The sequence below is a fragment of the Protomyctophum bolini genome, assembly GCF_963924005.1.
Source record: "Protomyctophum bolini genome assembly, chromosome: 4".
Classification (NCBI taxonomy): Eukaryota; Metazoa; Chordata; class Actinopteri; order Myctophiformes; family Myctophidae; genus Protomyctophum; species Protomyctophum bolini.
Window position 1 is genome coordinate 3,514,571 of NC_137865.1, and position 24,881 is coordinate 3,539,451.

The 24,881-nt window shown below is 43.1% G+C and overlaps 1 protein-coding gene across 1 annotated transcript; it reads left to right on the forward strand.

The window, feature by feature from the left end:
- The first annotated feature begins 1,089 nt into the window (after positions 1–1,089).
- On the forward strand, positions 1,090–21,634 carry LOC308313820 (uncharacterized protein). Its single transcript, XM_080761149.1, has 8 exons — positions 1,090–1,221; positions 13,565–13,667; positions 15,749–16,021; positions 16,286–16,469; positions 16,653–17,296; positions 17,726–17,812; positions 20,004–20,249; positions 20,591–21,634. The coding sequence occupies exons 2-8, from the start codon at positions 13,598–13,600 to the stop codon at positions 21,211–21,213; spliced, it is 2,127 nt and encodes a 708-aa protein (XP_080617275.1). The 5' UTR covers positions 1,090–1,221; positions 13,565–13,597; the 3' UTR covers positions 21,214–21,634.
- The last annotated feature ends 3,247 nt before the right edge of the window (positions 21,635–24,881 follow it).

Sequence of the window (24,881 nt, forward strand, 5' to 3'; positions counted from 1 at the left end):
TGGGTCACCTGAGTGAGTGGTATGATGTTCGGCGTTCGCGAAACCCGAAACTCCGATGACCTTGGGATACATCACTGAGGATACGTCCCAGTTGCATCCATGCGATGTATTTTCGTTCTGCATGTCTTATTGACTGTTGGTAGGGCGTTCCACATTTTGGTGGCATAGGAGTGAAAATAATTGAGTCCCTTGTTTGTGCCGAATCTGGGTTGCACATGGTCTGTTGAACTCCCTCTGGTGTTGTGGGTGTGGACTTTGTTGACATTAAGGAAGTATTTAGACAGGTACATCCGTTCACCTCCACCATCTGTTCTCTTGATTGCATCCAGCTGACTGATGTGCTATCAAAACCAATTGCTTTTAGCTTGTTAACCAGTATGGAGTGGGTCACAGCACTGTCAAAAGCCTTTTGGAGGTCCAGCATGACCATGCCACAGTATTTGTCAGCATCCACCTTGTGTTTGATGTGGTCACTCAAATAGAGGAGGCATGTGTCAGTGGAGACACATAGGGTCGGGTCGGTCGACGCAGATTGATAGTCAGAAGTTACCGAAATACAACTATAGCTAACTTGTAGCTGTAGTTTATATTGTTATAGGTTACAATATAGTAATGATTGGTAAATGATTAACCATGACAATATGACAGGCAGAAACTTAGCCAAGTGAGGCATCTGCCTTACTTTGCCTACTAAATTAATTTAGCCTACTTATTATTTCATTTATTTATTTATTTCTGTATAGTAAATCCGCCCCTTAGTGTGTGTGTGCAAAGTTTGGCATCGATGATCGACAGGCAACGGATGGTCTGACTGACACACACACACACACACACACGCACACGCAAATGCACACGCACACACACACACACACACACACGCACACGCACGCACACACACACACACACACACACACACACACACACACACGCACACACACGCACACACACACACAAACTAAAGCATAAACAGTGACAGTACCTGATACGAACAGTAGGGGGCAGCAATATGCTAACTGGGTCTACACAAACTGGTCGGAAGTAGAGAACATCAACATATACCCACAGTGCACTGCAGTTGTGAAAAAACAGTGTCGCTGTTGACTGACTGTTGACATTTTAAAATACCATACAAATGTAAGAAAACTAACTAAAAACGTGTCGTTTCAAAATAGTGTCGTCGACTCGTCGTACAAGCTTTATAGGACCGCGGAAACAGAGCAGGTAGGCCTATTAATATGAAGTCATTAATGTGAACAACCCAGTGTTTCGTCAATGTGTCTTTGTAGACAATTAATTGCTCTGCTGCTGCTAATATCTTATACATGTGATGATCATAAACACAACCAGTAGAGTAGCTCCTGCTCTGTGAGACGGTCAGAAGGACAACGTACAGACGGAGCAGTGCGGCTAAATATACATATTTTATTCTGGTTTTATTTTGGTGATAGGCTACCGACAGAATAATAATAACAAACTGATACATGCTGGAGTCGGACACACCATAATTTGGCACGTCCGTGAATTATAACAACAATTGTCACAAACTCACAATAGACACACGTGTTTAGACTCTAAACACGTGTGCGTATTGTGGGTTTGTGACAATTGTTAAACTTTAGAGGCCGAGGCTCTAAATATGTTTGCCCTATGGCTACTATAATGGTTGGCTTAACGCAGGGCTATCAGCATCATTATTCACCCCAAGGAGACTTGAATTCATGGATATTTGTGTCAATCATTTGATGACCAGCAGTGGTTCCCTATATTAGCCGGGGAGCCACTGGCCCAAAATTGGACAGGACCTGTGATGTCATGCCGTACTTTTTATTTGTGTTTTTGAGTGGTGCAACCATGCACTCCCTTATGGAGCTATGTGGGTGGCTGGGTATGAGCACGAAAACAGCATGGTTGTTTTTCACCACCTGTGCGCAACCTAACGCACACACAAACACACATGTATTACCCTGCGTGCGTTGAGCGTTCCTGTGGGTCTGGACCTCCCCCAAAGCAAATTTCTTAATGCTTTAAGTAGCATATGACAATTGTGACATGTCAAACTAGCTTTTGTCAAACTAACTTTTGAAACATATCACAATCACTCAAAAGCCGCAGCACTGACGTTTCCAACGGCGTCCTATTGTGGGCTTACGAACTGCAGAGGGACCCTCCGTAAAGTGACATCCACATTTCAGAAAAGCTTTACGGAGGGTTCCGATCGAGAGGGGCTACGGGTTTTCATGATTCTGCATCCATTCCAAGCATTTGTTTTGCACGAAAAACACTCCTTGGCCTAAAAACGGCCATAGCCGTCATCACAAATGTGATGAGGTCAGCACATTTGGGCACATCTTGGCAAGTGGCTATGGCCGGATTTAGGCCAAGAGTGTTTTTCGTGCAAAACTAATATGCGTTTGACATGTCACACTTGTCATATTCCACCTAAAGCATGATGACATGTGGAAAATGTTGCCTTATATTGGTTGTCTATGGTGTGGTATACAAAAATGGCCACAACCTTTCTTCGCGATGTTTCCGGCAGAGCAGGCCTCTCAGTCTGTGGACCTTAATGACCAAATTATGGAAAAAACACAAATAAAAACTGGTTCTGTTATGACTGCATGCTGTAGTGTTTAGATGGTTCTGTTATGACTGCATGCTGTAGTGTTTAGATGGTTCTGTTATGACTGCATGCTGTAGTGTTTAGATGGTTCTGTTATGACTTCTCCTCTGCATGCTGTAGTGTTTAGATGTTTCTGTTATGACTTCTCCTCTGCATGCTATAGTGTTTAGATGGTTACTTATGTTATGACTTCTCCTCTGCATTTTGTAGTGTTTAGATGGTTCTGTTATGACTTATCCTCTGCATGTTGAAGTGTTTAGATGGTTCTGTTATAACTTCTCCTCTGCATGTTGTAGTGTTTAGATGGTTCTGTTATGACTTCTCCTCTGCATGTTGTAGTGTTTAGATGGTTCTGTTATGACTTCTCCTCTGCATGTTGTAGTATTTAGATGGTTCTGTTATGACTTCTCCTATGCATGTTGAAGTGTTTAGATGGTTCTGTTATGACTTCTCCTCTGCATGTTGTAGTGTTTAGATGGTTCTGTTATGACTTCTCCTCTGCATGCTGTAGTATTTAGATGGTTCTGTTATGACTGCATGCTGTAGTGTTTAGATGGTTCTGTTATGACTGCATGTTGTAGTATTTAGATGGTTCTGTTATGACTGCATGCTGTAGTGTTTAGATGGTTCTGTTATGACTTCTCCTCTGCAGTTCAGAGTAGGTGGGAACAGTGTTGATTTTGACAGCAAATTTAGATTTTAGTTTTAGTCGTTGAATAGTTTTAATAGTGATTATTATTTAAGTTACGTTTTGCCATAAACATTTATTTTGCCATAAATCAGGTAGCTTTAAGGTACGGCCATGACAGCAATGGTAGGAAAAAAGATGTATAATATTAATCATATTCGGATATTCGGTATTCGGTTTTCGGCCAAGAATTTCCCTTTCGGTGCATCCCTAATAAAAAGTACGTCATGACATCACAGGTTAATCCGTTAAACCGTTGAGCTTTTGGGCCTGTGGCTCTCACAAAGAGTCTCCTTTGTGAGAGTCTCCCAAGAGTCTCCCAAATATGGACTTAAGGGAGTGGTGAAAGTACACATGTAAATTAGCGGGTGGGTGCAACTGCAAACGCAAGCTAAAACTAGTTTCATTATGAAATGTTCACCGATATCGATCCAATCATAACACATGGGGCAATATTATATATATATTTTTAAACTTTTGTGTTAATGAATTAACTCATGCATATATTCATTAATTTATGTTCACTTTGTAGAATTATTTACTATAGTATGTCTTTTTTTTATATATATATATTTTTTTATCCCACGATTTTGTAACCCATTTTTCACCCCTGTGTCAATCATCTAATGTGATCCTGGGCTCTACACACCCTCCACCAACCTGGGAAGAGCAACGGACTTAACTCATGCTTCCTTCATGCTTGAGTGTCCAAGTTGCTCCTTTCAGTGTTGCCAACTCTCCAGTGACGGAAGTAGCTAGTGGCTCCTCGAAAAGTAGCTAAAAGTCGCCAGGGGTGGGATATGCGCGCGCGTAGCGCGCGCCGCCCCTAGCGACTTTTTTGCGTCCCTAGCGACTTTTAGGCGCCCCTAGCAACGAAAATATGTAGCCAGCCCAGAAAAACATTTGTCATTTATGTGCACTTAGTTTGTATCATCTCTTCATTTGATAACACATCGTTTAAACTCATTGTAATATAAAAAAAAACATACCTCAATTCAACTAACTAGAATTTCGCCCCCCTTCGGGGGGCTCAATCCTAGTGTCGTTGCAGCGCAATATGGGAAGAAGGAAATTGCGGGAATTGACAGACTCCACTTCATGTTTCAGCTGTGGTTTTAAACTCAGTAGTGTGCCCTGCACACAGCGCACACTCGCAATTGCAGCTGGAGGGCGACGCGACACACACACACACACACACACACACACACACACACACACACACACACACACACACACACACACACACACAGAGCGATGTGTGGATAAATCACTGAGATTTGGGAAATGTGTTCAGAAGTACAACGATTAAGCACGCACAGGCAAATGTCAGAAGCATCTGTTTCGGTTTCCAAACAGGAAGTTGTAAATGTGCTTATTAGACGGAGGCAGCGTGATGCTGGCATCTATTGTGATGCCAGCATCACCACATTTCACATAGAAATATAAGCACCCATTTACTCGCTTAGCGGAGACTGTGGGGTGGTAGAGGACATCTCCCCGGACGCGTGGGTATGTCCAGATAGTTGCCTCGCGGAGGCCTCTTTGTCCAGTGTCCATTCTGGGTCTGGAAACGGCACTTTTTTGAGTGTTGACCCCAATAGAAGGTCTGCTGCTCTGAATTTTACACCTCTCCCGCTTAGCGGAGACTGTGGGGTGGTAGAGGACATCTCCCCGGACGCGTGGGTATGTCCAGATAGTTGCCTGGCGGAGCCGTCTTTTGTCCAGTGTCCAGTCTGGGTCCGGAAACGGTAATTTATTTTGCATTGACCCCAGTAGAAGCTCTGCTGCTCTGAATTTTACACCTCTCTCGCTTAGCGGAGACTGTGGGGTGGTAGAGGACATCTCCCCGGACGCGTGGGTATGTCCAGATAGTTGCCTCGCGGAGGCCTCTTTGTCCAGTGTCCATTCTGGGTCTGGAAACGGCACTTTTTTGAGTGTTGACCCCAATAGAAGGTCTGCTGCTCTGAATTTTACACCTCTCCCGCTTAGCGGAGACTGTGGGGTGGTAGAGGACATCTCCCCGGACGCGTGGGTATGTCCAGATAGTTGCCTCGCGGAGGCCTCTTTGTCCAGTGTCCATTCTGGGTCCGGAAACGGTACATTTTTTTGCATTGACCCCAGTAGAAGCTCTGCTGCTGTGAATTTTACACCTCTCCCGCTTAGCGGAGACTGTGGGGTGGTAGAGGACATCTTCCCAAACGCGTGGGTATGTCCAGATAGTTGCCTGGCGGAGCCGTCTTTTGTCCAGTGTCCACTTTATAAAGTCCATGCACTCCAGTGAATAGCATTTATCCATTTAGATAACTTTTTTATGTTATTTAATTACTTATTTTTACACAGAAACATAATGTGTGTCTTTACAATAACTGTAATGTAATAATAATACTAATAATGTAATGTAAAAATTATTTAATTAACGAATTAAATAATCTTATTTTATTCTGAAAGCAACCGGATGTCTTAAATCTGCTAGCTGTCAGACCGGAAGTTCTAAATTTGCTCATAAGACGGAGCCTTAGACGGAGCCAACTCGCAGGCAGTGCGAGAGGCTGGTTACAGGATTCTATAGGTCAGCCGTTTTGGTGTGACACACACGGCTTCCACATTTAGCTTCATACTGGGTGAAAGTGTCCTTCCAAAAATTATTATTTCGCTCGAAATTCTTATTCACAATGACATCGAGTTGAGGTGTTTGTGTTTTAGGGTAATTGTTGCATAAGCGCTATTTCGCACTATTTCTCCCTCCCCTCCCCTGTGTCTGAAGCAGCTAGCATGGAAGCTATATGGATTATGGAAGCTTTCCCTCCGATTGCACACAACCATGCCGTTATCCACGCGTCCATCCGATTGCTTTTAATGTAAATGTCCCATCCACTGAGCAATAGCGATATAAGCGCCTTATTCATTCATTCGATTCATTTGGGTGTGGGGCTGTGCAGTGCTGTGGGCAGCCTTTCTGACGGAGGCTCGGAGCTGCTGCTGCTGACGCTGTTCGAGTCGCATGGAGCAGTATAGAGTAGGCGTGGCGCAGCATTAGAAGGGCGCAGCAAATGCACGACATTGAGGGGTAGAAACCATCCCGGTCGCGTGGTTCATCTAACGCGTGTGTCACTGTGAAGGACTGGCCCCAATAAGTGAACGTAGTTGGCGTAGTAGACGCCAACATGACGATTCTGACGTAGGCTGGTGATGTTGAGCAACAATGGCGTGATTGACAAAAGTAATATTTATTCAGTAATTAAGACATTTCTTTCAATGAAATGTAGCCTATATGTATTCTGGGAGTGTGCCGAATTTATTTTGCATATAGAGATGTGTGGTGAAAGTGTGGTTGGGTCGGAGAAAGCTGTTGGATAAACGGCCATGTGCTTATGTACCCCTGTCTATTAGGGTAGCAGGATTATTATGATTATTATTATTAGTATTGTTATTGTGATTATTACATGGATTATTGTTGTGATGTGAGCTTGTGGCTGACTCACTATCTAGAAAATAAAAACATGGCACTTCATTTAAAATAGGTTACAGACCCCTGTTATATGCGCTTGTTTTGGGATTCTTTTTAAAGACCTATTTACTTGTTTCTATGAGACATGGCAACGCCAACAGCGCAGCGAAAGGCATCCACGTCTTTCTCTTGTGAAATGCTGAGATTAGAAACGACCATAATTATTTCATTTCTCAACCTTAAAAAAAAAATAAAGACATCTCCATAATCCTTGGGAAGTGTGTGTAGCAAAAGTAGTCGGCATTGTCATGGTTGAAAGTATTCATGCAACACTGACGCTGTAAGCTGTGTGATGCTAACGCGCTAACACCGTTAGCATGGTCTGTGTTGGTCAAAGGAAAAAGGATAGATATGAAACTACTGGCCAAAGTGTCATACAAAACACAACACCTAAAATCGGAATGTGATGGTGACCTATTGAGCACAAACAGACAATCATGATTTGCTTGCTGGACCTATAATTAATTTATGTGCATTACATTTCCACCTCGCACATATAAATGAAAAGCAAGATGGATGCTAACGCGCTAACACCGTTAGCATGTTCTGTGTTGGTCGGAAAAAGGATAGATATGAAACTACTGGCCCAAATAAATGTCATAGAAAACACAACACCTAAAATCGGAATGTGATGGTGACCTATTGAGCACAAACAGACAATCATGATTTGCTTGCTGGACCTATAATTAATTTATGTGCATTACATTTCAACCTCGCACATATAAATCAAGCCACAGTGCAGTCAGAGAGTAGTTCACAGGTCACACACAGGAGCAGTGAAAGGGGGAGGGGCCTTCGGATGGCAGTGTAGAGTAGGCACGACATTGAGGGGTAGAAACCATCCCGGTCGCGTGGTTGATCTAACGCGTGTGTCACTGTGAAGGACTGGCCCCATTAAGTGAACGTAGTTGGCGTAGTAGACGCCAACATGACGATTCTGACGTAGGCTGTTGAGGTTGAGCAAGAATAGCGTGTTTCAGAAAAGTAATATTTAAACAGTAAAGAAGACATTTTTGGCGAATGCAATGTAGTCTATGTCTTTTGTGGGAGTGTGCAGGTTTTATTTTGCATAGAGAGATGTGTGGTGGAAGTGTGGCTTGGTCGGAGATAGAGCACGAATGAACGGCCAGGTGCTCATGTACCCCTGTCTATTAGGGTAGCAGGATTTCGCCCCCCTACGGGGGGCTCAATCCTAGTGTCGTTGCAGCGCAATATGGGAAGAAGGAAATTGCGGGAATTGACAGACTCCACTTCATGTTTCAGCTGTGGTTTTAAACTCAGTAGTGTGCCCTGCACACAGCGCACACTCGCAATTGCAGCTGGAGGGCGACGCGACACACACACACACACACACACACACACACACACACACACACACACACACACACACACACACAGCGATGTGTGGATAAATCACTGAGATTTGGGAAATGTGTTCAGAAGTACAACGATTAAGCACGCACAGGCAAATGTCAGAAGCATCTGTTTCGGTTTCCAAACAGGAAGTTGTAAATGTGCTTATTAGACGGAGGCAGCGTGATGCTGGCATCTATTGTGATGCCAGCATCACCACATTTCACATGGAAATATAAGCACCCATTTACTCGCTTAGCGGAGACTGTGGGGTGGTAGAGGACATCTCCCCGGACGCGTGGGTATGTCCAGATAGTTGCCTCGCGGAGGCCTCTTTGTCCAGTGTCCATTCTGGGTCTGGAAACGGCACTTTTTTGAGTGTTGACCCCAATAGAAGGTCTGCTGCTGTGAATTTTACACCTCTCCCGCTTAGCGGAGACTGTGGGGTGGTAGAGGACATCTCCCCGGACGCGTGGGTATGTCCAGATAGTTGCCTCGCGGAGCCGTCTTTTGTCCAGTGTCCAGTCTGGGTCCGGAAACGGTAATTTATTTTGCATTGACCCCAGTAGAAGCTCTGCTGCTCTGAATTTTACACCTCTCTCGCTTAGCGGAGACTGTGGGGTGGTAGAGGACATCTCCCCGGACGCGTGGGTATGTCCAGATAGTTGCCTCGCGGAGGCCTCTTTGTCCAGTGTCCATTCTGGGTCTGGAAACGGCACTTTTTTGAGTGTTGACCCCAATAGAAGGTCTGCTGCTCTGAATTTTACACCTCTCCCGCTTAGCGGAGACTGTGGGGTGGTAGAGGACATCTCCCCGGACGCGTGGGTATGTCCAGATAGTTGCCTCGCGGAGGCCTCTTTGTCCAGTGTCCATTCTGGGTCCGGAAACGGTACATTTTTTTGCATTGACCCCAGTAGAAGCTCTGCTGCTGTGAATTTTACACCTCTCCCGCTTAGCGGAGACTGTGGGGTGGTAGAGGACATCTTCCCAAACGCGTGGGTATGTCCAGATAGTTGCCTGGCGGAGCCGTCTTTTGTCCAGTGTCCACTTTATAAAGTCCATGCACTCCAGTGAATAGCATTTATCCATTTAGATAACTTTTTTATGTTATTTAATTACTTATTTTTACACAGAAACATAATGTGTGTCTTTACAATAACTGTAATGTAATAATAATACTAATAATGTAATGTAAAAATTATTTAATTAACGAATTAAATAATCTTATTTTATTCTGAAAGCAACCGGATGTCTTAAATCTGCTAGCTGTCAGACCGGAAGTTCTAAATTTGCTCATAAGACGGAGCCTTAGACGGAGCCAACTCGCAGGCAGTGCGAGAGGCTGGTTACAGGATTCTATAGGTCAGCCGTTTTGGTGTGACACACACGGCTTCCACATTTAGCTTCATACTGGGTGAAAGTGTCCTTCCAAAAATTATTATTTCGCTCGAAATTCTTATTCACAATGACATCGAGTTGAGGTGTTTGTGTTTTAGGGTAATTGTTGCATAAGCGCTATTTCGCACTATTTCTCCCTCCCCTCCCCTGTGTCTGAAGCAGCTAGCATGGAAGCTATATGGATTATGGAAGCTTTCCCTCCGATTGCACACAACCATGCCGTTATCCACGCGTCCATCCGATTGCTTTTAATGTAAATGTCCCATCCACTGAGCAATAGCGATATAAGCGCCTTATTCATTCATTCGATTCATTTGGGTGTGGGGCTGTGCAGTGCTGTGGGCAGCCTTTCTGACGGAGGCTCGGAGCTGCTGCTGCTGACGCTGTTCGAGTCGCATGGAGCAGTATAGAGTAGGCGTGGCGCAGCATTAGAAGGGCGCAGCAAATGCACGACATTGAGGGGTAGAAACCATCCCGGTCGCGTGGTTCATCTAACGCGTGTGTCACTGTGAAGGACTGGCCCCAATAAGTGAACGTAGTTGGCGTAGTAGACGCCAACATGACGATTCTGACGTAGGCTGGTGATGTTGAGCAACAATGGCGTGGTTGACAAAAGTAATATTTATTCAGTAATTAAGACATTTCTTTCAATGAAATGTAGCCTATATGTATTCTGGGAGTGTGCCGAATTTATTTTGCATATAGAGATGTGTGGTGAAAGTGTGGTTGGGTCGGAGAAAGCTGTTGGATAAACGGCCATGTGCTTATGTACCCCTGTCTATTAGGGTAGCAGGATTATTATGATTATTATTATTAGTATTGTTATTGTGATTATTACATGGATTATTGTTGTGATGTGAGCTTGTGGCTGACTCACTATCTAGAAAATAAAAACATGGCACTTCATTTAAAATAGGTTACAGACCCCTGTTATATGCGCTTGTTTTGGGATTATTTTTAAAGACCTATTTACTTGTTTCTATGAGACATGGCAACGCCAACAGCGCAGCGAAAGGCATCCACGTCTTTCTCTTGTGAAATGCTGAGATTAGAAACGACCATAATTATTTCATTTCTCAACCTTAAAAAAAAAATAAAGACATCTCCATAATCCTTGGGAAGTGTGTGTAGCAAAAGTAGTCGGCATTGTCATGGTTGAAAGTATTCATGCAACACTGACGCTGTAAGCTGTGTGATGCTAACGCGCTAACACCGTTAGCATGGTCTGTGTTGGTCAAAGGAAAAAGGATAGATATGAAACTACTGGCCAAAGTGTCATACAAAACACAACACCTAAAATCGGAATGTGATGGTGACCTATTGAGCACAAACAGACAATCATGATTTGCTTGCTGGACCTATAATTAATTTATGTGCATTACATTTCCACCTCGCACATATAAATCAAAAGCAAGATGGATGCTAACGCGCTAACACCGTTAGCATGTTCTGTGTTGGTCGGAAAAAGGATAGATATGAAACTACTGGCCCAAATAAATGTCATAGAAAACACAACACCTAAAATCGGAATGTGATGGTGACCTATTGAGCACAAACAGACAATCATGATTTGCTTGCTGGACCTATAATTAATTTATGTGCATTACATTTCAACCTCGCACATATAAATCAAGCCACAGTGCAGTCAGAGAGTAGTTCACAGGTCACACACAGGAGCAGTGAAAGGGGGAGGGGCCTTCGGATGGCAGTGTAGAGTAGGCACGACATTGAGGGGTAGAAACCATCCCGGTCGCGTGGTTGATCTAACGCGTGTGTCACTGTGAAGGACTGGCCCCATTAAGTGAACGTAGTTGGCGTAGTAGACGCCAACATGACGATTCTGACGTAGGCTGTTGAGGTTGAGCAAGAATAGCGTGTTTCAGAAAAGTAATATTTAAACAGTAAAGAAGACATTTTTGGCGAATGCAATGTAGTCTATGTCTTTTGTGGGAGTGTGCAGGTTTTATTTTGCATAGAGAGATGTGTGGTGGAAGTGTGGCTTGGTCGGAGATAGAGCACGAATGAACGGCCAGGTGCTCATGTACCCCTGTCTATTAGGGTAGCAGGATGTTTAGAACGCTATTTTGTTCCGATCCATACAGGAATTAGAAGGTTAATACTTTATGCATCCGAGTGTGTATTTTATTTTTACTAGCAGACTATAAACTGAGCTGCCAGTGCTTCCTCCTTTCTTGCTCTGTCGAGCTCGAGGGGCGCGTTCGGAAATACCGCACCGGAGCGCACTCGCCTAGGCAGAGCAAGAAAGGAGGAAGCACTGGTACAGACAGTCTGTGCAGTGTGCACATATAATAACCGAGCCGAGGAAGCCACTGAGCCTGCTGTGACCTGTGAGCCAGACCAGACGCGCCGACCACTTTTAGTTTTGCCAATTTAGCGGAGTTGAGGCTGAGAAAAAAAAAATAATGATTTTATCTCTGGCGCATATCTGGCGCCTGTCAACACGATTTGTCCCCAATTCACCAGGGGAAAAAAGCTAGATTTCTCGCCAGAAGCTTTTCACTAATTCAGTCGCTAGGGGGGTCTGGAAAGAAGCTAAATATGACGACAAATCCGCTAAGTTGGCAACACTGGCTCCTTTACACCTGACAGGGGGGAGTTTCCCTGGTTGGACGTAGCGCGTGAAAGGAACACATTATTCCAACCAGTTCCTTTCCCCTCCATCAGGCGCCCCGGCTGGCCAGGGGGAGGCAGTTTAGAGACCAGGATTACTACATGTTTTTGTGAGGGTACCTACCCTAGGGGACACGGGGAGAACATGCAAACTCCACACAGAAAGGCCCTTTCGCCAACCCTACTATAGTATGTATATACCGTAATACTATTTATTTTTTGCACGAGCAGCGTATCAGTAGCTCAGTCCACAGCCTTAATACCGTTGCTTTGATTCTACTAGAAAGTGCCACGCGTCGTCTCCCTTGCGATGGTGTCACCCTTGTGATGTTGCACAGCTAATTGTAGTGCGCAAGGAGGTTGTTGGTGTGAGTAATGAGTGTGATTGATGCACAATTGCACATGGAGATTGGAGAATAGAGGGTATGTGCGTGACATCATTGTACCTGTAAGTTACGCGGGAACGCCCACTGAGTGGCAAAAAACTACTTTCTAGCCTTGACAGCCCATTCAACCAAACAGAAAAGTCCTGTCTGATTGCATTAAACAATGTTAAACTCACCAACATTGCAGCTGAACGAAAAGCTTGAATTATCTTCTATCTGCAAAGTTTTTGTTTCATGAAAGTCCACCATAGAAACTTTATGAGCTACTTTCTGTCAAGAAATGCCCTGCATTTGATTATTTTTGTGTCAGAGTTTGGAAGTGCTTGTTTTCAATAACACAACATTTTGCTGCCTCCTGCATTATGTGTCTAGAAACAGGTGGTACGGCAGGACGTTTGAGTGATTTCCAACGAGCGCTTTCAAACTCCAACACTCCATGCTGCTCAATGTTTTGCCACTCAGTCTAGATGAGGGGGGGCGTGTCCTGATGGGAAAATCATGCAAGTAGGGTGTAAATGCAGACGGGTAGTAGTTGGACATAAAAAAATATTAATGCCTTGGACTTGGATTTGGTTTGAAATTGTATAGACTTATTAAAAAATATATGTATATATTTTGAAATACATCTATTTTTTGAATGTAGGAAAATAAAATTAGATTTTTACTCGAGCGAGCCTTGAGCCATAAAAAATGGTGTGGACCACAAATGGGTCCCCGCCCACTGTTTAGCTCATACTGCTTGCATCAAAGATTCATCTGTTGGGAAGTTGGGCTTACATTACTGCCATTATTTGAATGCGGTTTTATTCCTTTGCTTTTCTTTTTTTCTCTATTGCTCTGTAGAGCACTTTGAGCTGCATTTCATGCGATGAAAGGTGCTATACAAATAAAGTTTTATTATTATTATTATTAGGCCTTACTGTCTGCAAATATTATTGTTATTCTTCAATCATTAAAGTCCTTCAATTGCTTCATTTCAGACCAGTGTGTGGAGTCCAGACTGCAGGTTGAAGATGAACTCTCCAGACTCACCCAGGGACATTTCTATTAAACAGGAGGAACCTGAAGACCATCCACACCTTGGTACATTTTCATGTGCTCTCTTACCTTCACAATATCACATTTTTACTAGGGGTGCACGGTTATGAAATTATGACCGATATCCGATCTCCGATTATTTGCAGGGTCACATCTGCCGATATCGATTCTGACCGATTCCGATATTATACAGAGGACCACAATTGGGGCTTATTGGCCCAAAGCCTGTTAATACAGTGTTCAATCAATCAATAAATAGCCTATACTCTTTTCTTACTGTCTGTTTTCACAACTAAATGTAGAATGTTTTTACATTTTTTTTTTGCTGGTGAAAACCGATTAAATAATCTGTATTATTTTGAGACCATTCCGATATGACATTTTTATGGCCGATATTTCCGATTATGCTACCGATTAATCGTGCATCTATACTATACTATACTATATAATAACTTGGCAAAAATATCATGACAGTGATGATATCTCGATATGCACAGCCATCATTCAAATACCTGTATCTCTCGCAATGTTCCCTTTTAAAACTCATTCAACGCCAGGCCCAGCTTTCCGGGTTTGTGTAAACACAAACATTGAAGATAAAAGTGAGGACGCATATTGTGATTGGCCAGAATGATATGATGTATGATGATAAGAGCGCCCCTCACTTGTTTGTTTTTAGATGCCGCTCTTCGCTAACATATAGGAGTTACCATTTAGCCCTCAGTCAGATCACAGGATCTGACACAGGAGATCACATGATCGCAAAATCACGGAGGGGAGTGCCCCCTCAGCCTTGCAACACAGATAATCATATACTTTTTTAATGAATAAACTTTTTTAATGAATAAAAACAACAATATAACGTGAAATGGTGAAAGTAGCCTTACAAATGCACGCACTTAGGTTCATGCATTAGTCCACGGACCCCCATTTAATGGGATTTCTATCTCTGGGACCCCCAATTTATATTGTAAAATCAAATGTTAATTTAACTCTGAGAGTGTACAAATGGAACCAAATGGACCCGTTATGGTCCATTTGGTTCCATGTGTACACTCTCTGAGTTACAGACCCAACTAGATAGACCAACCTGCCCTGCCCTGGTGGAGACCTGTGCCCCGAGGGGCACAGGTCTCCACCAGGGCAGGGCAGGTTGTGGCCTCCTGGTGGCGCTATAAAAGGCCAATGTGAAAAGGATGCCATTTCGTCTTACGCCTTGGATGGCAATTGGATGATTTGAGGCATTTTGTTCCAAAAAACCTTGAAAGATTTCACATAAATTGCACGCTGCGTTCTGTTTATATTTACGCTACATCGTCTTATTCGTTTTTCTTTCCTCTTCTACTACCCTTTATTATTTTTTGTATTCCCGATTTTTGTAACCCATTATTCTTTTACCCAGTGTCAATTATCTAATGTAATCCTGGGCACTACTCTCCCTCTGTCAACCTGGGGAGAACCTCATGCTTTCTTCTATGCATGAGGAGTCCAAGCCGCTTCTTTTCACCTGACAGGGGGGGAGTTTTTCTGGTTGGACGTAGCGTGGAACACGTTATTCAAACCAGTTTCTTTCCCCTCCATCGAGCGCCCTGGCTGGCCAGGGGGAGGCAGTTTCTAAAATCTTGATAAAACGTTGATGTTTTAGGTTTTTTTTCTTCTGGGAACCCAAAATGGGAACTCAAAGCATTGTTATACTTTAGCCATTGGAAAATAGCAGATCTACAAGCTCATAGCGTGGCACCGAGTGCCGCGCTACGAGCTTGTAGGCTATTTTTGAAAGATCGTGAAAATGTCGCGCAAATCTTTGAATATAAATTCTTTCAGAGCGAACGTTTTACTCAAATCGTTGCTTCTAGGAGCGTCCCTGGAACAACATATTTTCAGATGGGGGTCGGCGGCCAAATACAGATGATTCTGGGTGTCCTAGACATGAAATATTGAGAACCACTGATACAGAAACATAGGGTTTTTCAGAAAACTCATGATTTAGAAGACATTTTTTTAATTTCGATGTCGGGTCTAAATGGGTTAATAACTCGTTTGGTACGTGGACCACGGAAGATAGAAAACTTGATTTACATTTTAGTAATCCAGTGTTGACTATAATGTTATTATTCTGCTCCTAGACATTCCGCACAAAGAGGAGGTTTCTCATGAACAGGAGAGGAGCCCCAGTCTGCTCCAGGAAGAACCAGCAGAGCCTCCACACATTAAAGATGAACAGGAGGAGCTACTTCAAAGACCAGAGGAGCCCGATGGATCAATGTTGACGTTACAAGCAGTGAAAAGTGAAGATGACGATGAAGACACCTCTTCACACTGCTGTGAAGTTGAAGTCGAGCTTGAATCTGACACGGAAGTCACTGAAGGCGGTGTTGATTGTGAGGAGACCAGCGAAGGTCAGTCAGTGTTAAACACAGAGACAGGACTTCAAAACTGAGAACTGGCATAATGACTGAATTTGGTAATAACAAGAGTAAGGTTAAAAAGGAAATCAAAAATATTGACAAGGAAGCCATAGTGCTCCTAAACAACCGACTTGTTTGATGATGGAAGCTTTTAAGTCTCACCAGATTTTACCTGCCTCGCCCCTTCTCTCCTCTCTCTCTCTCTCTCTCTCTCTCTCTCTCTCTCTCTCTCTCTCTCTCTCTCTCCCCTCTCAGGAGTGAGGTCCCCGTCTTCCCAGACTCAGTTCTTCTCCTGTTCTGAGTGTCCATACTCCTTCACTTCTCAGGTCTTCCTCCACAAACACATCAAGACGAGACACAATGACCTCTACTGCCAAATGCTCAGTCATCAACAGCTTACCAAGACTTTAACTCGACCGGGCGGAGATAAACCTTTCCAGTGTAAACATTGTGACAAGAGTTTCAATTGGCCATATCAACTGAAGACACACCAGCGTATCCACACGGGAGAAAAACCTTTCCACTGTACACTGTGCGACAAGAGCTTCATTCAGTCGGCTCATCTGAAGTCTCACGAGCGTATCCACACTGGAGAGAAACCTTTCCACTGTACACTCTGTAGCAAGAGTTTCAGCGTGTCATCTCATCTGACGGCACACCAGCGCATTCACACCGGAGAAAAGCCTTTCCACTGTAAGCTGTGCGACAGGAGTTTCAGCGAGTCGGGTTCCTTCAAGATACACCAGCGTCTCCACACCGGAGAAAGACCTTTCCATTGTAAACATTGTGACAAGAGTTTCAATCGGTCGTGTTACCTGAAGGCACACCAGCGTGTCCACACTGGAGAGAAACCGTTCCAGTGCAAACAGTGTAACAAGAGTTTCAGCCATTCGTCTTGTCTGAGGATGCACCAGCGTGTCCACACTGGAGAAAAACCTTTCAGCTGTACATGGTGTAACAAGAGTTTCAGATGTCGAGCTCACCTGACGAGACACCAGCTCGTCCACATTGGAGAAAAACCATTCCACTGTGCACTGTGCGACAAGAGGTTCATTCAGTCACGTGACCTTAAGAGACACCAGCTTGTCCACACCGGAGAAAGACGTTGTGACAAGAGTTCCAGTGAGTCAGGCGCTCTGAAATACAACCAGAACAATAACGCTGGAGAAAAAATGTTCCATTGTGCTCAGTGTAAAGACAGTTTTAATGAGTCACGTCAACTGAAGAATCACCAGCGTATCCACACTGGAGGAAAAACGTACCATGGTAAGCATTGTGACAAGAGGTTCAATGAATCGTACAAGAACGACGTACACAAGCACATAACCAGGTCTGAAACTTTATGTTTTAGCTCATGTTTTAGCTCAAGTAAAAGTGTGTGTGTGTGTGTGTGTGTGTGTGTGTGTGTGTGTGTGTTTTAGCTCAAAGTAAAACTGTGTGTGTGTGTTTAAACAGTAAAAATGTTGTGTAACTTGGCGAGTTGACCTGAAAGAAGAGGGGCATTTAAGTATAACTGTAAACCTGAACAGTGTTTTCCTGAAAAAAATAAACTTAAGGGTTTGAAATATAATTGAAATAACTTACCCAGTTGACAAGTTATGAACAACAATACGTTACTCCTCCCCTTGTTGTCCGAGACGAGTTTCTCCTAATTATTCCTAAACTCCTCTGGGACTTTTAATGGTTTTATTCCAGACTCTGTGGAGTCCAGACAGCAGGTGCAGATGAACTCTCCAGGTCCAGCAGCCAGACGGGAGGAACCTGAAGACCAGACGGATCTCGGTACGTTTCATTGTCTCTCTCTCTCCTTCTTCCCCTTTTCTAGCTTTGCAACGGTGTCTGTCACATCTGTTACTACAATTATCCTAACTACACGCCCCCCCACAATTCTGTGCGCACAACTGTGCGCAGTTCGGGTGGCCAAGTCACAGACCAGTGCCGTTTCCACGTGTGTGCTTTGTGGCCGTGATACAATTAATTCCAGTTATAATTTAGCTATTGAAAAAATAGCAGATCTACAAGCTTGTAGGTCTGCTATTTTTGGGGGGTAAACTCCAGGTGTTCAGTGGGTGAAACCTGAGAACAATAGGGCCATTGAACCAATTGACACCTTGACATACAATATCGTAAGGTAATCTCCACCCCCCCAAAACACTCACACAAAAGTAAGCATTTGGTGATATCATTGTAACCATTTGATGACTTTAAAACATCTATCTGTCGGAATGAAAACCTCCGTCAACATTCAAATTGTGTTAACATGGGAAAAGACGAAAGTCACAAAAAAAATGTATGTGGCCCAAAGCATTGTAACAAGTCACATAGTGGCAGTGAATCTGCAATTAATCAATGAAAGTGACTGCCACATATTATGTGGAAGCCTGCACATATTATGTGCATGCTTCTTAAATAAAAAATGACGCTTCTTTTCAACAAGCTATTACCTTCTAAGATTGACCTCATGGGATAGAAGCATTCTTAACTCATGCCTTGTTTTAATGTATAGCTTTTTCCCTTTTCTACTGCATTCTATTTTGTGATGTCCAACAGCACTGGAGCTGTTGGACAAAACAAATGTCCTTCCGGATCTATCTATCTATCTATCTATCTATCTATCTATCTATCTATCTATCTATCTATCTATAGATCTATCTATGATAGTATGTTGTGAAAATGGTGTGTTGTTTCAAGTTTCAATAGTGCAGCTGACTGAAAGGTGTCAATGGGTGAGGGGGTGATTATACAGGTGTGGTTTGGGATTGAATAAATTACCATTTGTTAACACCACATTAACAGGCCCTGAATGTGTGAAATCTTTCTAACCCGTTTTCAGTGCTTTGGCAATAATGGTTAGGCAAGATTCAAGTGACCATAATCCTTATCTTCTTCAAATAACTTCCAATTTCAATAAACGACACATCATTTGAAAGCTTACATTCTGTATTTTAATAATCTGTCAAACTAAAAATGACCAATGTTGACATGTGGCCGAAAGCATTATTTTCACATATATGTTACAAGAAATGAACACAGTGTTATTGAATAAAAATCTGTCACATGATGGCTGCGCCAGTCCAGTAAACGAACATTAAAAGTTCATAGACTTGGCTGACATTCTGTTTTTTGTTAAAAGTGCTCTAAAACATTATACTGTAGGTTCATATAGACTTGACTGCCATATGAAAAGCCAGTTCCTCTCACAAATAGATTTACATTTTAGGAATCTAGTGTTTACTTATTACTTGCGCAAGCAGAGCGCGCAAGTAATCGTTTCGCTTGGTCTCTTCGAAGTGAAGCCAAGTTTTCTTCAACGGTAAATCTGTGCCTGGTTTGCTGGGACTAGTTACAACATTACGTCATCCTTGAGAGAGTACATGGTGTGTATATGACGTAATGTTACAAGTTACAAGTTACAAGTTACAACATTACGTCATATACACACCATGTACTCTCTCAAGGATGACGTAATGTTGTAACTAGTCCCAGCAAACCAGGCACAGATTTACCGTTGAAGAAAACTTGGCTTCACTTTTTGGAACCAAGTAACCACAGTATACTGCTAATCAAATTACAACTACATACTCTGTATGTAGTTGTAACTAGAACAACTACATACAGTCTGTGCCTGGTTTGCTGGGACTAGTTACAAGTTACAAGTTACAACATTACGTCATATACACACCATGTACTCTGGTCCCAGTTCACAACGATGACGTAATGTTGTAACTGGTCCCAGCAAACCAGGCACAAACCTACGGTTGAAAAAAACTTGGCTTCACTTTTTGGAACCAAGTAACCACAGTATATACCACAGAGATACTGAGATGTGATACTTTCCAGCGGTCGAAAGTACTTGCGCGCTCTGCTTGCGCACTAGTAGGCCATTTATGGCCTACTAGTGTGCAACAAGCAAGTATGCACTCGGCAGAGTGCAGTTCTAGTTTACTTATATGTTATTTGTTTCTGCTCTTAGACATCCTGCACATAGTCGTATGCAAAGAGGAGGTTTCCCCTAAACAGCAGAGGAGCCCCGATCTGCTCCAGGAGGAACCGGAGCCTCCACACATTAAAGAGGAACAGCGGGAGCTACTTCAAAGACCATTACTAGCAGTGAAAAGTGAGGTCGACGACGAAGACGTCGCTTCACACTGCTCTGCAGTTGAGGTCGAGCTTCAATCTGACACTGAAGACAGTGATGATTGGGAGGAGACCAGCGGAGGTCAGTCAGTACATGTGGGGAAAGTTGGAAGTTGAAATAATGGCTAAATTGGGGAATATGGATGAAAGAATAAATGCATAAATAAACAAGGCAGTTGTAATTGCTCCTAAACAACGATGATGGAAGCTTTTGATATTTGGGGATTTTGCCTTCATTGATAGATCACAGTAGACTAAATTGGGAGAAAGAGAATGGGAGTGACAGGCAGCAAAGGTTGGGAGTCTTAACCCGCAACACGCTACGCTATCCGTGCAGAATAAAGCTTTTAAGTTGTATCATACTCACCATTTTAACCTGCTTCTCTCCCCCTCTCTCTCTCTTACCTCAAACTACTCTCTCAGAAGTGAGGTCTCAGTCTCCCCAGACTCAGTTCTTCTCCTGTTCTGAGTGTCCATACTCCTTCACATCTCAGATCTTTCTGTATAAACACATGAAGAGGAAACACAACGACTTCTACCGCCAAATGCTGAGCAATGGACAGATCACCTCATCGGCCTGTCAGAAAGTCACCAGCTCCGGAGAAAAACCTTTCCACTGTACACAGTGTAACAAGAGTTTCAGGTGTCCAGCTCACCTGACGAGACACCAGCTTGTCCACACCGGAGAAAAACCTTTCCAGTGTACACTATGTGACAAGAGTTTCGTTGTCTCGAGTGACCTGAAGAGACACCAGCGTGTCCACACTGGGGAAAAACCTTTCCACTGTCAACTGTGTAGCAAGAGTTTCACCGAATCCGATAAGCTGAAGATACACCTGCGTATTCACACTGGAGAGAAACCTTTCCACTGTACACTTTGTGACAAGAGTTTCATTAAGTCATCTGACCTGAACAGACACCAGCGTGTCCACACTGGAGAAAAACCTTTCCGCTGTAAACATTGTGACAAGAATTTCAGTCAGTCATGCAACCTGAACAAGCACCAGCGTGTCCACATGGGAGAAAACTCTTCTTCACATAGTTAATAGTTAACTATAGTGTTAATTGGCGGGCATCTATGCGACCACAAATTGCCTGTATTCGGGGGAGGGAAGCCGGGTGATATGGTGCATCAAAAAAACGACAGTATGTTCAAAACTCTGCCGCCCGCCTGCTCAACAGAACCCGATCCTGCAGGGACCACATCACACCTGTCCTCCGTGAACTGCAATGGCTCCCAGTCAAATTCAGAATTGACTTAAAAATACTCACCATCACATACAAAGCCCTCAACAACCAGGCCCCCCTCTACCTCTCTGAACTCATCCAACGCCATGTCCCGCACCCGCTCCCTCAGGTCAAGCACTGCCAACCATCTGGAACCCCACAAGTCTAACAAGAGAACTTGAGGTGACGGGGCCTTCGCAGTGGCCACCCCCTTCATTGTGGAACTCACTCCCAGCCCACATTGGAGCTGCCCCCACCTTTGGGACACTGCCTGTCTTGACTGTATGGTTTGACACAAGAGAACGCTAACTTGTACGTTTTATTTCTGTAGAAGAGGCAAACTAATATTGTTTATGCCGTTTGCTTTGATTGGATAATTGAATGAACATGCACGCCATAATATGATTTGATTTGGGTGTGTTTGTGTTGATTGTGTAAACTTGAAACACTTGTACTATAAAAATATCAATTTTCCCTTCATCTTTATCCATTTTAGTGTAATAGTATTAGTTTACTTTAATTAGATTAATACACGATAATCAACACTAACACTTTATTTAGAACACACCCAAATCAAATCATAGTACAACATACGTGTTATTCAATCAAAGCAAAAAAAAACAATATTATTTTGCCTCTTCTACAAAAAATAAAACTTACAAGTTAGTTACATGGCTGCATTCTGTTGCGCGTGCCAAGCTGCCATTCTCTTGTCTATTATTCACGTCTCAAGACGGGCAGTACGTGTCAGTAGACCAATCACAGGCAGGCGGGGCGTCACCATGCCTCAGCCATGCCTATGCTTGGACACAAACGGAATTCACACCCTTTGAAATGTTCAAAAGCACACTAAAAACACACTTTTCCTACATAATTCCCCCACCCCCCACTTTGTCTGCCTACCTTAGTTTCTACTTTTTAACTTGTTCATTTTTCTCTTTTTATTTTGTTTGTTTTCTGTAAAGCGACTTTGGGTACCTTGAAAAGCGCTATACAAATTGTATGTGTATTATTATTATTATTATTATGTAAATCTACAGGCTGGGGCAGAACCTGTCAGCTCCTCACTCACTGGCAGGTATGAGTCAGGGTTGCCAAGTAGTCTTGTGTCCCGCCAATGTTGTCTTTTCTTTTTCCATAGTTGCAGTTTATTTTCCAGATAAGCGGGTTGCGGTTTTTTGGGCTTGTTTAAAAAAACCAGTGGCTTGTTTTGAATATCAAACAAGCCAACATTTCTAGAAAGCTTGTTTTTGGAGGTGGGTTTGCTTATTTCTCTCATGAGAGTTGGCAACACTGGTATGAGCCAGTATGATACAGCAGAGGTTCCCAACCACTGGTACTATAGTAGCATCAGTTGTGCTGATTAGTGATTAGACAGCAGCATTATCTGGCTTAGGAATGGAACAAAAAAGCAGTTCTTATGGTGGTACTTGGAGAGCCAAATATTTTCTACAATTACATTCAAAAGGAGCTTTATTGGAATGAGCAAACATACGTTTACATAAAGGAAAGTAAAGGTACTATGTTTACCCAGGGTAACTGGACTAAGCTCAAGAACTTGTTTACAGCCAGGCGCTGCTCATAGAACATTTCATGGTAGGGGTTCAATGCCTTGTCCAAGGGCACTTCAGCGGTGGTAATTTTAACGTGCCGGTCCGGGGATACGAACTAGCGACCTTCCGATATCAAGACCGCTCCGTTCGGCCACCACTGCCCCTAAAGCAAGGGTCAAAGTACAATAAAACAGTTGAAAATGTGGAAAGTATATATACAGTTGGAGGGGGTACAGCATTTTGTAAACAGCTATGTCACATTGCATCGTTATATAGCCTGTATGAAGTTGAAACAAAGCAGATTCATTTTTGTCAAGACCATTTAAATGGTATACAAAAAAGCTGCTCTGTTTACATGTGATAGAGTTACAGACAGTAAGAGTTCAAATGGAGAAAGAAGAAACAGAACAAGATTAAAAAATAAAGTAGGGAAAATGTGTCTCTAAACTAAGTGATATTATGATTCTTTGACAGTCCCAGTCACATTAACAGCAAGTAAAAAAAACATGTCAGCATGCCATTGCACCATTTTGTATGCATATTAATGAATATAATTGTGGACATGTCTTTACATTCTGAGAAATGTTGGAATGATGCTCATGTTTATATTGACACTGATGCTCATTATTACCCAACAATGGGGGCAGTGTCTGTGCCACAAAATGCAACTAAATCGAACCCCCCACCATATGACTCCTTCGTCACAAACTGTGCAATTGAACACTCATTCCCCTGTATGAGTCCCCCTGTGTGTGTGTGTTTTCTTTAGACCACACTTTCCTTTAGACTGCATCCGTTGCCATAAACTGTACAAGTAAAGGGCTTTGTGCCTGTGTGTGACATTGTGTGCCTCTTCTTAGCTCCCTTTCGGTCAGCTTGTATATTCATATTTTCATGTTTCCATTTTCACTGTTCTTTGAAAAGGCTTCTCTTGTTCATCTTTAACCTCTGGAGGCCCCTGGCTTCCGGCCGGACCAGACTGGTCTGTTTATTCCCTCTTTTTCAGGGGAAACTCCTCTTAACACAAAGGGAGGTGCAGAATATCTAGGCAAAATGTGTGTTTTCATTCCGTTTTTCTGGCTGTGGGAGTTTCTTAATTGGCCCACCAACAGTCTCTGAAAGCTTGAAGAAAAAAAATCCCTCCCTCATACCAATACCATGTACAACATAATTATCAATGCAACCTAGTAAAATAGATAAATGGGGGGGGGGGGAAGTTAAAAATGTAAATGTTTTAACCCTAACCCTGTGCACAAAACTGCATTATCGTGTCATCAATGAGACGATCAGTGTTACATAGTGGAAACATTTTGAACTGAATTAACTTCAGTGCTCCCATTTTGTTGTTGTACACAATATGCATATTAAACCACGACAGCCTGTTTTGGGGGTCGAATGATGTGACCCTCCCCCCGTCTCCACATTCCTGTGAGTTCACACTTCAGGCCCGTCTAGTGAAGCCATCAATGACCCACATTTGCATCCGTTTGATTCCTTTTCTAAAGACAGCTAATCCATCATGCAGGTGCAGGGTTATAGTGACAGATTCCAACAGAACCACACAATTTAGCCTGCGGAAATCTTGAAAGAGAAGCAATTGTTTTCTTTACCTCGACATCCTTAATACTGAACTGTGAAATGGCTTCTACAGTTTTTGACTATTTGAATGGAAAGTGCAATGGGAAATAAGGCCTACATTTGTTAGATTTCCTACAGGGTTGAAGTGTTTGAACATAATGTGACGCTATATTAACATTATGCTGGGGACCCCCTGCAACCCCCGGGCTCCCTTGAGGACCTTGGACCCCTGACCTCACTTTGAGAACCACTGCCAATGAAGTTGGTATCGTTCAAAGTTAATCATCATCATCATCATTTTTCGACCGCGGTCGAGATCATGGATTTCACAATGCCACGCCAGACTTTCCGGTCCT

What these genes read in the sequence shown, in the direction of transcription:
- LOC308313820 (XM_080761149.1), top strand. Translation starts at nt 13,598, where the DNA reads ATGAACTCTCCAGACTCACCCAGGGACATTTCTATTAAACAGGAGGAA. An exon ending in TTGTGAGGAGACCAGCGAAG is followed by an intron (nt 16,022 to 16,285) that starts GTCAGTCAGTGT and finishes CTCCCCTCTCAG; the next exon opens with GAGTGAGGTCCCCGTCTTCC. An exon ending in TGAAGACCAGACGGATCTCG is followed by an intron (nt 17,813 to 20,003) that starts GTACGTTTCATT and finishes TTCTGCTCTTAG; the next exon opens with ACATCCTGCACATAGTCGTA.